The 16,545-nt window shown below is 32.1% G+C and overlaps 1 protein-coding gene across 2 annotated transcripts in view; it reads right to left on the reverse strand.

Annotated features, from left to right (window-relative positions):
* LOC130442603 (uncharacterized) overlaps window positions 1-16,545 on the reverse strand; it is a 42,035-nt gene that overhangs the window by 16,198 nt on the left and 9,292 nt on the right. For both annotated transcript variants that reach the window (XM_056776874.1, XM_056776875.1), the window contains exons 2-3: window positions 4,917-5,039; window positions 1,254-1,373 (exon numbers count right to left, since the gene is read on the reverse strand). In XM_056776874.1, the coding sequence (XP_056632852.1) occupies window positions 1,254-1,373; window positions 4,917-5,039 (243 nt within the window). The remainder of the gene's footprint in view (window positions 1-1,253; window positions 1,374-4,916; window positions 5,040-16,545) is intronic.

The raw sequence follows: 16,545 nt of genomic DNA on the forward strand, positions 1-16,545 counted from the left end.
TGACATATTCACATTAGTGTTATCATATCTCAAGATACTATCATTAATTTTTATAATATTTTTATAATATATCGTGTTATATTTGTTATAGTTGTAGATTATGTATAGTATCCTATAAGCGAGTAATTAGCACTCGTATGACAAGACGTTCTGAGTACGTTCACCATTAAAAATATCAAACTTTACGATTGCAATGTCAGATTTGATATATTCACATCAGTGTTGACTATTTCTCAAAACTTGAATACCAGCCCTCATATGAGCTCAAGTATAAGATTATGTTTAATATATTATTTCATAGCTTCATTCTATTTTGATACCAATTTCGATTCTAATAAGTGTGGTTCGCAAAGATTGAGTTGGGAATCATAGATTTTGTTCTGTCAATGAAAGTCTTTATTCATTGTCATTTTTCAAATTTGTAGTTGGATCTTACTGATCAAAAAAAACATTAATTCCGTCTTATTATTATTAATTTTTGAAATTGGATGTAACAAAATGGTTCTTTATTTCGATTAGAAATATGAAATGATACATAGGCGGAAACCGTAGATTGTTTTGGGAGTTGTTTTGATTTTCGAGAAGGCTATTTTTCTGGAGGTTCTACTTGCTGCTTCTATGGCTTGTTTATGGAAACTACAGTTGTTTTCATGTCATGCCTATTGTCTTACGGTGGTATTTGACGGACCAGTTACTTATTAGAAGATCGGCCAGCAGTTTAATGTCGTTTGTGGATATCTAGAGAAGTTCCTCAGATTACTTAGCTGATGTGGTTAAGAATCTTTTAGGTCATTTATATCTAAAGTATTCTGTAGTAAGACTCCATCTGCTCCTCTAGCCATCCATTCAGTTCGTTTTTGATGTGATAGTTTGTTGTTATTATTGCATTTCTAATTGTTATACGTGGAATAATTCAGGAAGTCATTTTCATGAAAATGTGTGATAAGGACAAGGTATTTGGTAAGCAGACCCTACTTTTTGTAAAGTAATTTGTTAAAAGTTTCTTTTATTATTTTATATTTATGAATTTGGGATAGGTTGGGATAAGTTGAGATAGAAATGATGTAAATACTCTAAAATCATATATCTGGTACATGAAATTCATAATAATTATAAATTCAAGACGGTTACGGTGATAAGTTGGTACCAGGTTATGAGATAGACATAATGTAAATACTCTAAAATCATACATCTGGTACATGAAATTCATAATAATTATAAATTCAAGACGGTTACGGTGATTGAAAACTTACCTAAAATAAGGAATACCATTTCTACGGTGTACATACTAGATTCCATATAACCAACTTGGAAATGTCTCATTATATGTTCTCTCATGTAGGTTGTAATTTTCGTAATCAAACCTACAGCTCCTAAAATGATAAGAAAAATTTAAAACAAGTACATGTACTCAGTGATATTCGAAGTATTACACACACAAAAAATATTTTATCGACCTTATATGAAGAATGTAATTATAACATTTGCAAGAAATTATATAAATATGTTTGGTGATTCTGTAGTTGTATATACTTTATATATACAACCTTTATGTTTTGACATAAGAGGCTATAAATGTCAGCATGTGGCGTCCCGTTACAAGCAGTGTTGACTTCATAGATTTATGCTAGAGACTGCGGAGAGTGGTAAACTTGATCAGTCTTCTTTGCTTAATATATTCCACACACGTTCAAAGAAATTTACATCTCTGATCGAAGCGGTCACACCAACTTCGTGGAGTTCGACGGGCATTGCCTTGCAGTAACATGACTAGTAAATAAAGCGGTAGAGAGGTTCGAAGGGCATCATCAACATACGTTCCAGCTGTCATACCACCTCGAATAATGACAAGTGGTGATCAGCAAAAACCCCTCAAATCATCACTCTAATAGTCTTTTCTCTTCAAGTCAGCAAGCAATTTGATATGTAGTAGCAAAACGGTTTCGCAAAGCTACTTAAGGTAGAATTTTACCTGTGTCAAAATAAATAACATGGTTATAATTTTGACGTCTTTGAACAAGACATTTTTCTTTCTAAGTGTCACTAAGTATATTATAGATGAGGTTTGTCAAAATTCTAGGATAAATATAAAAACGATTCGAAGTATCCAAACTAACTATTCGCCAAGCACCATTTTCTGGCTGATTCTGCGAACTAAATGATAGAAAGAAAGGCTAAATATTGGATCTTTTGTGAAAGACAACAATTGGTAAAAATAAAACTTTGATCACTTATGGTGTGATGGCTTAGCGAATACTGGAATTATTCGTTTTTCTATTTTTTCTTTACCAAAGGTATGTATATGATATTCAGTATAATTCTGGCATTATTAAGAAAGCTGAGAATTGCATATTTCAGTCAGCATATCAGGAGGTGTAAAACTATACAACAACGGAGGCGAAGACCATGGGACGCAATGTTTTACTTCTATTCAAGCAATAAACATACTATTGTGCCGTATTAAGCTAGTGATGGAATTTATAAGTAATCTATATTATAATCTGATGAAGTGGTCGCTAATATACTAGGAGTACCTATCTTACGACAAAGTTTGATATATGGGTTATTTTAATAGATATAAACAAATTGATTAAGAAGACTAGTAGATGTCTTTGTATCGCTGCAGTATAAGATAGAATAATTGACTAACATTTCTCAGCATATTATATTATTACTTCGCAAGGCCGCTCTGATTCTCTATTTCATGTTCTCTTTAAAAGTCGGCGGAGTTATTGAAGTCTGTATTGAGTTGAAATGTTCTCATACATCATACGAATACCAAATTTGTTACAGAATATTAACTTTTAATAAAACTGTAGGTGACTTTAAAGAAAATTTAAATGAGGTCCTACAACATGAATCATGATCACTTACAGTTCCATTTCAATCAATTAATGACCACATCCATTGGCTATTACGGACTGAGACGACTTTTTATGAAAATTTTCCTCATCTGCAAACAGCACAAATCAAAATTTCTGAAGATTAATTTTACATGCTCTTCTTTGCAAATCACTCTTGATGAAGTTAGGTATGGTAGAGATATTTTTTTTATTGTTTAAGGATTCTTTGAAATGTAACACGACTAATATCTTATCGTTATTTAATATACTTGTGTAGATCTCATCAAAATGGGTGTGCGGAATGATTCGTAATGTCGCTAGTGCTTGGAAGGGGAAAACTGTAGACCATAGCAGCACTCCACGTGCGAGATTCAAACACTTGGACAAGCCTAACAGTTTACCCAAGGACCTAAAAAATTTCAAACTGAGGTTCTTGAATGGCTTTTCAGAGGATATTAGCCTTTGGCAATTTCAAGAGAAGCACGACGGGGCTATCAGAAGGTCTATATGCGAAACGATCCTTGATTCCCCATATTTAAACTATGAAGTATAAAGTTTACAATAAATATTACAAAATTATATTTTTTATGAATATGGCAACATCTGCTATTTTACTTTTACTCTTAAAGATATATTAAATATTTAATAACCAGTAACATTAGTGTAAATTGTATTTGACTATAAAAATACTATAAAAAGGAGAAACACTCAAAAAAACCTTCAATTTTAATTGAGTAAGAGTTATTGCTTCAGAAAGAAGTATCTATTTTTGGGCACAGCATCTTTCAGAAACGTAATAATGGACAATTTTATCATCAATTTGGGCGTTAAATTCAATATGCAATTCATTACAACAACATAACCAGTTTCCTCATAAACATCATCATACGAAAAGCATACATTGTATGTATGTATGTATCAATGTACGTTTTCCGAATACATTCTTTCTCTAATGCAGTCTACGGCATAACGCTGCCAGCACTTCCTCCAATGTTAGCAGAACTGTACATACCTATCTATCTACATATCCAGTTTTTTTCGTGGTTTTTCTGTAGTCGCGGCGGAGTGGGATGGAAAAAGAGTGGGTACATTTGATAAATTGCACGGCAGGTTCTTCGCGGGTTAGATTTCGAGTCAGTGTAGGTACTGATCGCATGCCTACTTTTAAAATCGACGTTCCCGATTATCTAAGTTCTGAATTTGTAGTAGCATTTCCGTCTTCGCGTATCACATTATTTCTATAAATCAATGATAAGGAATCAGTTATAGTAGTTCTCGTGTTATTGTTATCCAAATGTTTGGTCCAGATGTTCATCGTTAGCGGCAAATCAATGTAGCTTCGTGATCAAGCCTGTGATTTACAGTGGTCCTAAACTGGTTACCAACTGATTCGGAATCGATTCTAAATTTGCAACATTTATACGTCCGTTATTGCGTTTATCTCCGTTTTATATATTAGATTTCGACTTAAAAAAGATACAGATGCGTTCAAATTGATATATGCAGAATAATAGTAGAAATATGGGTATTGAAAAAGAACTGCGGCCAATAAAATGGAAGCAAACGCGCAATGAAAAGATTATTTACTCCCTGTTACAGTCTTTATATTTATTGAGAAATATTGCTCGACATCTGGAACTTTTATATTGAATTTATTTTTGGAAACCAAAACGAGAAGACTTTATTAATTAGATTCAGTGCAGCAATTTGGAGAAATGTAAAATCTATCCAATTTAATTAACCCAATTCAGAGAGTTAGAGTGATAGTATTTTACTTCCCAAAAGTTCGGAGACGGTTAAAATCCGTGTTAAGTTCGACAAGAAACTTATCAAGAGATTAAGTGAGATGCTTAACAAGAATAAACAAAATCAAAAGGGGCCTGTAAGAGTAGGAAGTGTTCATAAATACGTAGGAGAGCGTTTCAATTTCATAACTGAAAGTTATGATGTTCCATATCAAGAATTTTTCATACGCTTGCATAAACAGTATGACATAAAGCAACGTTTTGTTTGGATCAAATTTTAGAATAAAATTGTCTTTTTCATTTGGAATGAGTGTTTTATGTTACTCACCAGTAGCTATTAGAAACAAAGGGATGTTCTCTTCGGCGGGGCAGTGATGGACGCCTAGAATACCAATGATAAACATGGCTATGTATATTATGACGGAGATCAATAATGTTATTTTAACACCAGCTGAAAATAAAATATTTTTTATTACGATTCTTTATTTTCATACAAACGAATAGAATATTTATATACAGTGTCTAGTAAAACTAATTATAATCAAGTGTATTTACGAAGGTGGTTGATGGGAAAAAAAAACTTTTTAATTACTTTACCGTGAAAAAATATTTAGGTTTCATATATATTTTTACTCTACACACTTTTTTCTGTGGGTTTCCAATTAGTGATTAGCGAAACTAATGTCGGTTTTGCGATCTTAGTCTTGATCTTGCATAAAAAGCAAAACCAAGATCTATTATTGCAAGGCTCAAGCAAAACCAAGATCTATTATTGCAAGGCTCAAGCAAGACCAAGACCATGCATGCAAGACATTCGTAGTACGAAAACAGTTTTCTTTATGTATTATTTTTATGTGAAATTTTGACAGATGAGTAATCTTCCGTCAAATCGCTCTTTCAATTGAAGTACTTATTATGATTAAGCTTTAGGTGTTCTAACAGATTATAGGAATCACTTATAAGTTTTTGATTGCGTAAAAATCCAATCATCAAGTTGTATTTCAAAATATTTGAAATATATCATTTAAACTACTTTAGTCTTCCTACCTTCACCATTTAAGTCTGTAAGTGTTTGGAGTACTCATAGATAGAAAGAATACTAGATGAGGCCAAGGTGATAACTACAATAAAATAAACTAATACGAGTATCTAAAAAATTTTAATGCAGTTCGATTATTGTCCATGAAAAATCATCGTTCGCCTAGGTTTCTACGGAAATTTTGTTTTTGGGTACCAAAAATTAGTTATAATAATACAAGACACGAAAGACACGAAGTTTAACGTTTTTTAGATATTTCTTCGTTTCCGGAAACTGTATAAATAACAAGTAAATTACTTTCTTTTCATCTGACTAAGAGTTACAAGAGTTAAAAAATATAATATTGGTAAAAATGTACAGTGCTTCTCAAAAGTCGCCTCCCCCCTCTTTTTTTTAACGGTGACATTTAGATTGATGAAATTTGGAGCGTGAAAATAAACTATTGTAAGTTTCTCTACTGGCGGTAACAGGTGACGTAATAGGCATCGAAGACAATACCAGGTAATTGAATAATATTAAATGGGACCTTATGGCAAATGAAACCGGATTGTTCCCCTGGTACATTTTATCGAGTCCGACAAGAGTTTACTAATAGTATGATTTACTGCCAGGAAGTAGATTGAGCACATTTTGAACAATTATTGCTTAATCTTTATTATTTATTAATTGAAAGCGAAACCTAAATTTTAGTATTTATTTTTTTTAACATCATATACCAAAAAAATAGTATGACTGAATAAGTATTCTAAATACCTTTTAAGCAAGGTGTCACTTGTCATAAGATCTCATTTAATATTATTGATTTCAGTTACCTGGTGACGTCACCGATGCCGATTACGACACCTGTTACCACTAGTAGAGAATCTTACAATAATTTATTTTCACTCTCCAAATTTCATTAGTCTGAGTATCACCGTTCAGAAGAAAAGAGGCGGGAGGTACTGGCGACGATTGGAAGTTAGAAGTGGGGGAGCAAGTTAAAATCTGAAACTAAAAATGTACATGCATTGTAGAACATGCGAAAAAAACTATATACAATTGTAATTGTTATTGGTTGTTTAATTAGGTCAACCAGGAAGGAAGTATAAATAAAAATAATGATAGTGATATTTTCAAAGTGTCATTGCTTTAAATCAACGCTAAACATCTTGACTTCTGCCTGGCATAAATTTTCCCGCATTCCACTTAGTCGATATTTTTAAACACATCATTTTCAACCACTAGTGTAGCTACAAGTGATCAACGTTGTTGGAACATAGAATTCCTCAAATAGTTTTTGATGGGTTTTAAGACATTGAAACATCATTCTGTCATGGCAATGGATACAGGGATAGTCAAAAATAGTTTCAGAAGCTTTATCAAATTAGGAAATACATTCTGGTTGTGAAAATTTTCAGACTTGAATTGAGAAACCAAATTTGGCACAAGATATCGATCAATTGGGTTTGATCTTGCTTAAGGTAAGAAAATACTTCAATTTCTCAAGATGAAGTGTCATTTTCCAAAACCAAACGCGGAACTCACAACAAAACATGCTCCTTTGATGCGCTTTATAAACTGAGTTGTTCTTTGTCGAAGTCATCAGAACTAATTCTATGTTGCAGAGTAGAGCCAGTTGGTTTTTTTGATGATCTAATGTTATCACTCAGTGTATCTAGCAGAGGGGAGTAAAACGTTTTCAAAAAATAGGCTTGAGGTAAATCATATTCAGGATGAAAATCTCCTCCTTTTATTTTAGGTGAAAGTTTTCTTTTGCGCTGGACTGTTCACACCTCAAGCCGTGTCTTTTACTAAAATCAAGTGCTTCAGTAAAAAACTTTTGGTTTTGGAACTCTTCTCCATTTCTCAAACTGGACTAATTTAAGAATGGATACATCATGATTTTGTATGTAATATGAAAGGATGTTAGATTTTTAAAAAAAGGGCTTCATAACATTCAATACAAAAATAAACTCAAACTTGGTAATACGTGTGATAAATCCGTGAGCATCTCCACCAATTTGTGTCACTTTCAAAGACAAATCTTTATTTCTCACCTCTTCGAATGAACTTTTTATTGTGGAAAATACTGCATGTCTTTTAGGTGAAGCCTTAATTATATTTTCCTCAGAAATTTGAGGACTATTACGCCTCCTGCCCCCCTAACCCAGTCTCCACAAGTGGCCGAAGGGGACTTTTAAGCAGCTCTGTATGAAAATCCATGTTTGTTCTGTTCTTTCGTGATAAAGTTTAATTATTACCTTCAAGTTTTGTAATTTTACCAAAAGAGTCTGAACTATCAAGAAATGACACGCAAAAGCTATGATCTGTATGTTGGATAGTTTTCAACTTATGCCCCTTTGAACAAATTAATACCAGGGTTACTACTTAAGTTTTGAGATATGGCAGCGCTGATGTGAATATGTCAAATCTGACATTGCCATTATTAATTTTAATATTTTTCATGAACGTCCTCATACGAGTGCTATTTGAGTAGTTTACAGGTGCTTGTAACATTCATTTTGGTCTTAATGGGAAGAAAGAGAAAAAAAATATGAAATATAATGAATGACAGCCATGTTGCCTTCTCAAAAACTACAAACCCGATCGATTTTGAAACCCTGTTTTTACTGATATGAAATTAATTACTAAATATTTAGATATTGTGCCTATTAGCAATTCATATTATTTGTAATACGAATGGTGTTGTCGATTGAGATCCTTTATTCGCTTCATGTTTAATTTTAAAGAATGATAAATGATACTGCCCTTTTGTGAAAATAATATTCCACGAATTTTATTTTTTTTAAATAAATCGCTATTTTCGTATTAAAAATATTCCGGATATATTTTTCTCTCTAGTAGTTTAAAACAATGTACAGTTTTCATAAAGATGCAGATAATTAGTGCATTTCAATATATTTCTTAAAAATTGCTAGTTGGTCTGTCAATTTTTTTCCAGTTGATAAACCTATCAGAATCCTTATATTTCCCGTCCGTCATTATTACTCTTTGTATGATTTATGCATACTTGCCCGTTATTTCTACTTCCGTCCTCTACAGAGTAGAAATTATTGTTCAACTAGGTCATATTATATTATTGTTGTCATGTTATTGAAAATTTGTACAATCATACACAGTGTCGGTGAAAATAGACAGGATACCGAATTTGTGAGTTTGAAACATTTGAATTATTATCTTATAGGATGCAATTCATTAGGTTTCTCTAGCATTTATAGTTACTTCTCAATTAGATATAAAAATTCGAATAAATACGTCGCTCCACTCTATTTCCTTGTAGCGGCTCGGCCGATAAGCTACGCTACGGTAACAACGCCGATCGCTTCACTAGAGAATTGGTTTCACGTAGAGAGTGTTATTATTACGCCTTTGCTGTTGTGCGTTTTTTTAATTGCCTGCTCAAAGTATTCGATATAATATTGTAACATTCAAACATAACAAACATAAATAAAGGTCTTAACAGCGAGACATCTACGAGAAACCGCGATAGTTATTTGTTTATACAGTAACAAGCGCGCCTCTATAGGCGTCTACTGATTGTTGCTAGGTAGAGCCGTCATGTCGAGGAGGAAGATGACACATTCCAGACTCGGTTGACTCTGAACTCGCACTGAACTCTGTTGGTGTTAGTCGCACTCGCGCTAATTGTGGTTATGTTGGTGGGTTTATTACTATTTTTATTGATATCTTTGTTGCTACTGTATGAGTGGGAAATGGAAGAGAGTTGTACTTTCTCTTGAAACAAAATTGAATGCTATTAAACGATTGAACAATGAAGAATCGATTGAAAAGGTGGCTGCTGATTTGGGGGTTGAGGAAGTTACTGTCGAGAAGCGTTGAGAAAATTGAAAAATATGTCAACAAAAGATTGAGTGGAGGTGGTGTTCCTAGTCGAAATAGTTTGAAGAAAGGTGTCTGAAGCCATTTTTTTTTTATTTTCTCAGCTTCGAGGGATGGGCAGTCCTGTGAGTGAGCCGATGCTACAGGCTAATGTGCTTGAATTTCATAAGAACGTTAAAGACGGCGAGGAAACATTTACCGCGAGTGAAGGATGACTGGAGCGATGGAACAAGAGATATGGAGTAAAGCAGCTAAATATTAGTGGTGAGAAGCTATCAGAAGACTCGTCTGAAATCCTGGAATTTCAAAAGAAAATGGAAGAAATTGTGCTCAAGGAAGGATTAACTTCTAACCAAATTTTTAATTCCGACGAACGGGCCTTGATTTTCGAATGCTACCTTGGCAGCAAAATCCGAGAGGACTGCTCCTGGATTTAAAAAAAGCAAAGAGAGAGAGTAACGATACTGGTTACAGCTAATGCTTCTGGCTCATTGAAGCTAAGGCCGCTGCTAATTGAAAAGGCGAAAAATCCTAGACCATTTGAAAATGTAAAAGTCGACTGCCTGCCAATAATGTACCGCAACTAAAGGAGTGCATGGATGGACGGCCCGATATTTAGTGATTGGTTTTGCAACGAATTTGTACATGTCACTGAAGAGTTTTTGACAAAAAGGAAGCTTTCCAGCAAAGCTATTCTATTATTGGATAATGCGCCATCTCACCCTGATGCCCAAGACTGTGCAGTGGTAGTATTAAGGCAATCTTTCTACCCCCTAATGTAACCTTGCTTATACAACCTCTACACCAAGGGGTTCTAGAAGTGATGTTGATTGTGAAGTTAGACGAAGGAATGACTGTACAGGACGCCTTAAAACAAGTCATATTAAAAGATGTGTCGTACTGGATTGCGTCAGCGTGAGATGAGGTAAAAACAACCACCGTTCAAAAGTCCAAGAAATATTTATTTGGCATAGACGGACTATGCAAAAAGCGCCAGAACCTGAGAACGTGAGTGAACTAATCAAACTAGCCAATGAGTTACTCGTTGAAAATCAAATCAACAGTGAAGAAATTCGTGATTGGTGCTAACCGGTAACCGGTGCTAAAGACACCAAAGAAGATGACAATATGGACGAAATATCATACACTGACGGGCGATCGACGCTGCTCTTGCTTTCATAGAACAACAAGAAGTGTGTTCGCCGCACGAATCCTGTCTCTACAGCGTTAGCGCAACATTGCATCGTCCAAGCGAGGGAAGAGGTTATCTCAGAAGACGATCAGACTTTTTTAAGAAATAATATATGTTTACATTTGTTTACAAGTCTGTAATTGTGACTATTATATGTTATTGCTTCCAATAAACCAGTTTTGTAACCTTTTACGGGGTTTTACGTCTTTTTTACCATAACTGAAATTTACATTCGTATTATCCGAGCCCCAATTGCCTCGGATAATCGGGAGTCTACTGTATGTAATCGATTTTGTTGTGAAGATCTTGTAATAGAAATTAATTTAAAAGAATGAAAGGTCACTTTTTCAGATTAATAAAAATAAAAACAGAGCAATGGAATAGGTATTCTATTTTCTGTGAATATTAATATAAATACATAATTATGGAGACGGATTTTTTAAACTTTATGATATATTCTCCTACTATTACAACGTGATATAGATTTTTCCAATAACATAAGAATATGCAGGTGAACAATATAGAATAATCCGTTACATTTGGGTCTACTGCCATAAAACCTCTACAATAATAAGTTATAATTTTCTTCCTCCATCCATGGCCGGAGTATCTACTAACTAGACTATTCGCACCGATAATACTCTCAACCAGTGATCAATAAAGTTTATCGTGTATTTCAATGAGCAAGCAGTTCATTCTGTAGTAAGTTCGTATAATTCATTATATGCATCACTATTCATATGATTTGCAGAATATCTTATAGAAGGATTTATAATAAAGGATTTTCAAACGCATGGAAAAATATTTGAATTTTAGTACAATAGCAATGGAAGTAGCTACTTTACTGAGTTTCCAAAGATACTCGTCTTAAATTTTCTATAACTGTTTTAAGAAACCGTCATCGGTGTCTTCAGTAGAAGTTCACCTCACCTCGCGATATCTTTGATTTTTAAAATCTTAATAGTGGTACCTACTAAAAACAATGTTTATTTTGACAAATAGCACTTTATGTATGTCTGGATTCGACAGCGATACAAGTGAAAAATGAAGTTTTTAAAGAAAGATAAATTTAAAAACTATCAAAAAAAAAATAATTTTAAAACAGAAGAGACCTAAAATTAAATGTTCTTGATTTTACTTTTACTTTTACTTCTTACTTTTTTTTGACAGTTTTTATATTAGAAAATTATATTAAAACATATTTGATTAACAACTCCGTATTGAATAATGGAAAACCTAATAATCTCTACAATCCCACAAGTACCCGTATAATGTTAATAGAGGTGATTTAATACATTAATTTAAAAGATAATTCTTGTTTCATGATTGAAAATGATTGTACGCCATCATTGTACTGTGTGGGCAGATAGCCACGGGGGCAAAAGTTCAAGTCAGGAATTAAAATTGAGATCTTAGTTAAAAGTAATTTAATTCTGTCCGCACAAAAATACCTTCTCCGTTTTTAGAATGTCAGCGACGTTGAAGTTGACGTTTGGAATAATGATGAAATACAATGCGGATATGATTATAAAAAAGAAGCAATTAAACAAGCATACTTGAAAGCGTTTTGAGTAGGTGTTTGTGTGATATATATGAACCTCTTAATTCAGTAATAGAGGTTAATACAATCATACACACTCATACACACACACACACACACACACACACACACACACACACACACATACACACACACACACATATATATATATATATATATATATATATATATATATATATATATATACAGTGCTTTTCAGATAAAAGTATCCACCTTTAATAACTTTTGTAATACTGGTATTTAGAAAAAATCCAAAAACACGTCAATTTATGTTGGAAGGGGCAAGCATTATGGCTTATTTAAACTTACTGGAAAAGCCACCCCCTTCACCCCTAGCAGCATCCCCTTTATTTTTTTAAATTACTTTTCATATTTTTTATGTAAAATTTGGATACTCCTCTTTAAGCTGATTTCAAAAATGTATAATACTTGTAGGTTAAAGTGGTTAGTTTATGAGATAAACAATTTTTCTTTTAAGATCACAAATTTTACTTATTATTTACTTTCACCTTATTTGCCTGTACTAAAATGGGTTGTACAACAGTTCAAACTCTATAATCTTTTTAACTGTGCTATTTATTATGAAGTTACAATAAGTGTTCAAAATGAGTACCATTCACTTCCATACAATGGTATAATCTATTTTGAAAAGCCTCTCTGACATTGCTTAATACGGCTGGATTTAATTGTCGACATTCATTTTCTATCCTCTCTCGTAAATCATCCAGAGATTCTGGTTGGGTAGCATAAACTTTTGTTTTTAAATACCCCCATAAAAAGAAGTCTAGGGGTGTTAAATCCGGTGACCTAGGTGGCTACTCCATCATCTGCCCCCTTCTACCTATCCAACGAGCGGGGAATGTTTCGTTTAAAAATTGTCGGACAGGCATAGCATAGTGTGGGGGAGCTCCGTCTTGTTGAAATACCAGTAAATCTTCGGAAAGGTTATCATCATTTTCTATTATTGTTGTAATACGTGGGTCAACCCCTTCCCTGAGTAACTCAAGATATGATTCACCATTTAAATTTCCGTTGATGAAGAAAGGTCCGACAAAGTGGTCACCTAGGATACCACACCAAACGTTTAACTTTTGGGGATGTTGTGTATGGAATTCACGCATAATATGTGGATCACTTTCAGCCCAATATCTACAATTATGCCTACTTACTAAGCCATTTAATGACCATGAGCATTCATCAGAAAAGCAAATATTGTTTAACAATTGTGGATTGTTATTGATAATTTGCGTCATTGATTCGCAAAACTCTAGACGACGATCAAAATCATCTTCATTCAACTCGTGCACCAACTTAACTTTGTATGGGTGGTACTTGAATTTATGTAGAACTCGGAAAACTGTAGAAGATGAAACACCGATCGCTCTACTTATTGTTGACAACGATTGGGGTTGTTGAGCCTCTAAGCTGACTTGCCCTAAAATTGCCACTTGGATTGCTTCGTTATTTACGAGTCCCTCTCGCTTATGCACTTTATTGCAAACAGACCCTGTTGTGGTAAATTTCTCCATCAGTTGAATTACATACTTATCAGTTGCATGTCTTCCGTCATGTAATTCGTTAAATATTCTAGCAGCAGCTCTTGCACAATTATTATTTTGGTAGTATAAACCTACAATTTCAATTCTTTCTTGCAAAGAGTAAACCATTTCAGAGAAACAAAATAAATAATGTATCAAATTACACTATCAATAGTGACTACAAATTCTAGTTGACAATGTCAAACTTTAATAAGAAGTAGAGTTTTTTGTTGTTTGGATTTTTTAAGTAGAATAAATAGCACAGTTAAAAAGATTAAAGAGTTTGAACTGTTGTACAACCCATTTTAGTACAGGCAAATAAGGTGAAAGTAAATAATAAGTAAAATTTGTGCTCTTAAAAGAAAAATTGTTTATCTCATAAACTAACCACTTTAACCTACAAGTATTATACATTTTTGAAATCAGCTCAAAGAGGAGTATCCAAATTTTACATAAAAAATATGACAAGTAATTTAAAAAAATAAAGGGGATGCTGCTAGGGGTGAGGGGGTGGCTTTTCCAGTAAGTTTAAATAAGTCACAATGCTTGCCCCTTCCAACATAAATTGACGTGTTTTTGGATTTTTTCTAAATACCAGTATTACAAAAGTTATTAAAGGTGGATACTTTTATCTGAAAAGCACTGTATATATATTATATATATATATATATATGAATTTTTTTATTTTTTATCTCTTAATCTTTTGATATATTAATGCTTCTAAATGTTCTTGATTTTGGGTCTCTTCTATTTTAAAATTAATTATTTTTGATAATTTTTAAAAGAAAGATAAATTTTGACGTTTCGACTTTTCTTTAAGTTTTTATCAATTTATATATATATATATATATATATATATATATATATATATATATATATTATATAGCATAATATATATATATATATATTATATAGCATAATATATATATATATATATATATATATATATATATATATATATATATATATATATATATATATTATGCTTCTAAATGATCTTAATTTATTTCAGGTCTATTCTGTTTTAAATTTAGTTTTTTAAATATTTTTTGAAAGATTATTACATTACATATTACATTATCAAAATATGATTAAACACTGACAATTAGCGTATTTATATTAATCAATAGATCACCTATATCATAAACATTAAAATAAGAATAAAATGAAAATAGAAAATGTTCTAATGAGAAAAAATTAATTTTTCCTTAGTCCTTACATCTTAAATATGTAACAGTACTTAATCAATCAAATTATTTGTAGTTTTATTAGAATTTAGAAAATAGAGCTATCTATAAATTTTACTTAAATTATTTTATCATTTATAGCTTTTTTTTTTCTTATAAATGTGAACCATTTCTAAAAATTCTCTTTTTCGCGTATTAGATTCCTTTCCAAGAATTTTTGAATCTTTATAATTGAAATTATGTTTTTTTTTGATATTTCAAGGTTCGTTAGTGCGGTTTTATTTTTTTTTATCGTATTGATGACCTTTTGGACTATTTTCTAAATATTGAGAGGTCTATCCCATATATACAGCTCACAATTAGTACAAGGCACGTATTTCACCACAGTTCTTGTTTAAACCTTCATGTAAAGGAACTAGCAAAGTAGATGGTATACCTAGCAACTTTTAAAAGGTTACTACTTCTATATAAGTAGTTAATTACAAAGCTATTTGGATGAACTTTTTTGTATAATGTAAAAATTGTAACCCGTTTAGATTTTATTATCTGACATATTTACTTTTATTTATATTTAAATATTAAAATCGTCAATGTCAAAGAAATCCACACTGAAAGCACGTCTCTGAATTTATTAGAGTAAATTATTTTCTCTTCTTTTTTAGACTACTGCACACATTGCTAGATTAATTCAATTTTCAAAGCGGTGAACTTTATTTAATATTATTTAAAAAATCTGTTGAAGAAAAAATTACTTGCTAGTTAAATCTAAACGAATTACGAGTTACAGAAAAACGTGAAATGAGAAATCTAGATTATATTATAGTGTTTGATCTCTGATATTAATAGGAGGTAATATAAATAATGTTATCGCTTTGATTATTTGTACATAACGTCTGCGTTATTATATCAATATTCCTTTTTGTTAACAGAATTTTATGCGATGGATTGTTATTTATTTGCTGTGGAAACAACAGAAAATAATTAATGTTAGCTATGCCATAGATTATATATATGCTTTCAAAAAATTTACAGATTATCCAAAATTTTTGCAGTTATTGTTTTTAATATTATTTTATTGATTGTGTTACATACAATTAGGTACATGAGGATGAAATAGCGCGATAAATAGGCGTAATTGTACTTCCCTTATCACATTAACATTGTGAGTTAAGCCCAATGGAGCAGGGTCTCAAATTTAAAATGAAGTAGTTGTGCAAACAAGCTAAGAAGAAGAATAAAGCTAACATCAGTACATATCTGTGTATATTTTATGGGTATTTTTGTGACAACCAATAACCATACGCCCATGAATAGTCAATGAATATATTGTCATTATGAGTAACTCTGTACAAGAGTGGTATTTGACTTTATTTTGTAGTTTGATACAAATAGCTATAAAAATGTCCATTGGTTAATACATAATGAAATTGATATCTCTGAATTAGTCATGCTGATTGTTATTGCGACGTTTAATATTCCAGATAGAAGGTAACCTTTATAAGCAATTACAATAATTATCGTGCCAAATATGAACTTGCTGTAGATTTGAATATGGAATCATTTTACACATTTATTGGTATATGAATATACCATTAATAAT

This window comes from Diorhabda sublineata, chromosome 4 (genome assembly GCF_026230105.1).
Source record: "Diorhabda sublineata isolate icDioSubl1.1 chromosome 4, icDioSubl1.1, whole genome shotgun sequence".
Classification (NCBI taxonomy): Eukaryota; Metazoa; Arthropoda; class Insecta; order Coleoptera; family Chrysomelidae; genus Diorhabda; species Diorhabda sublineata.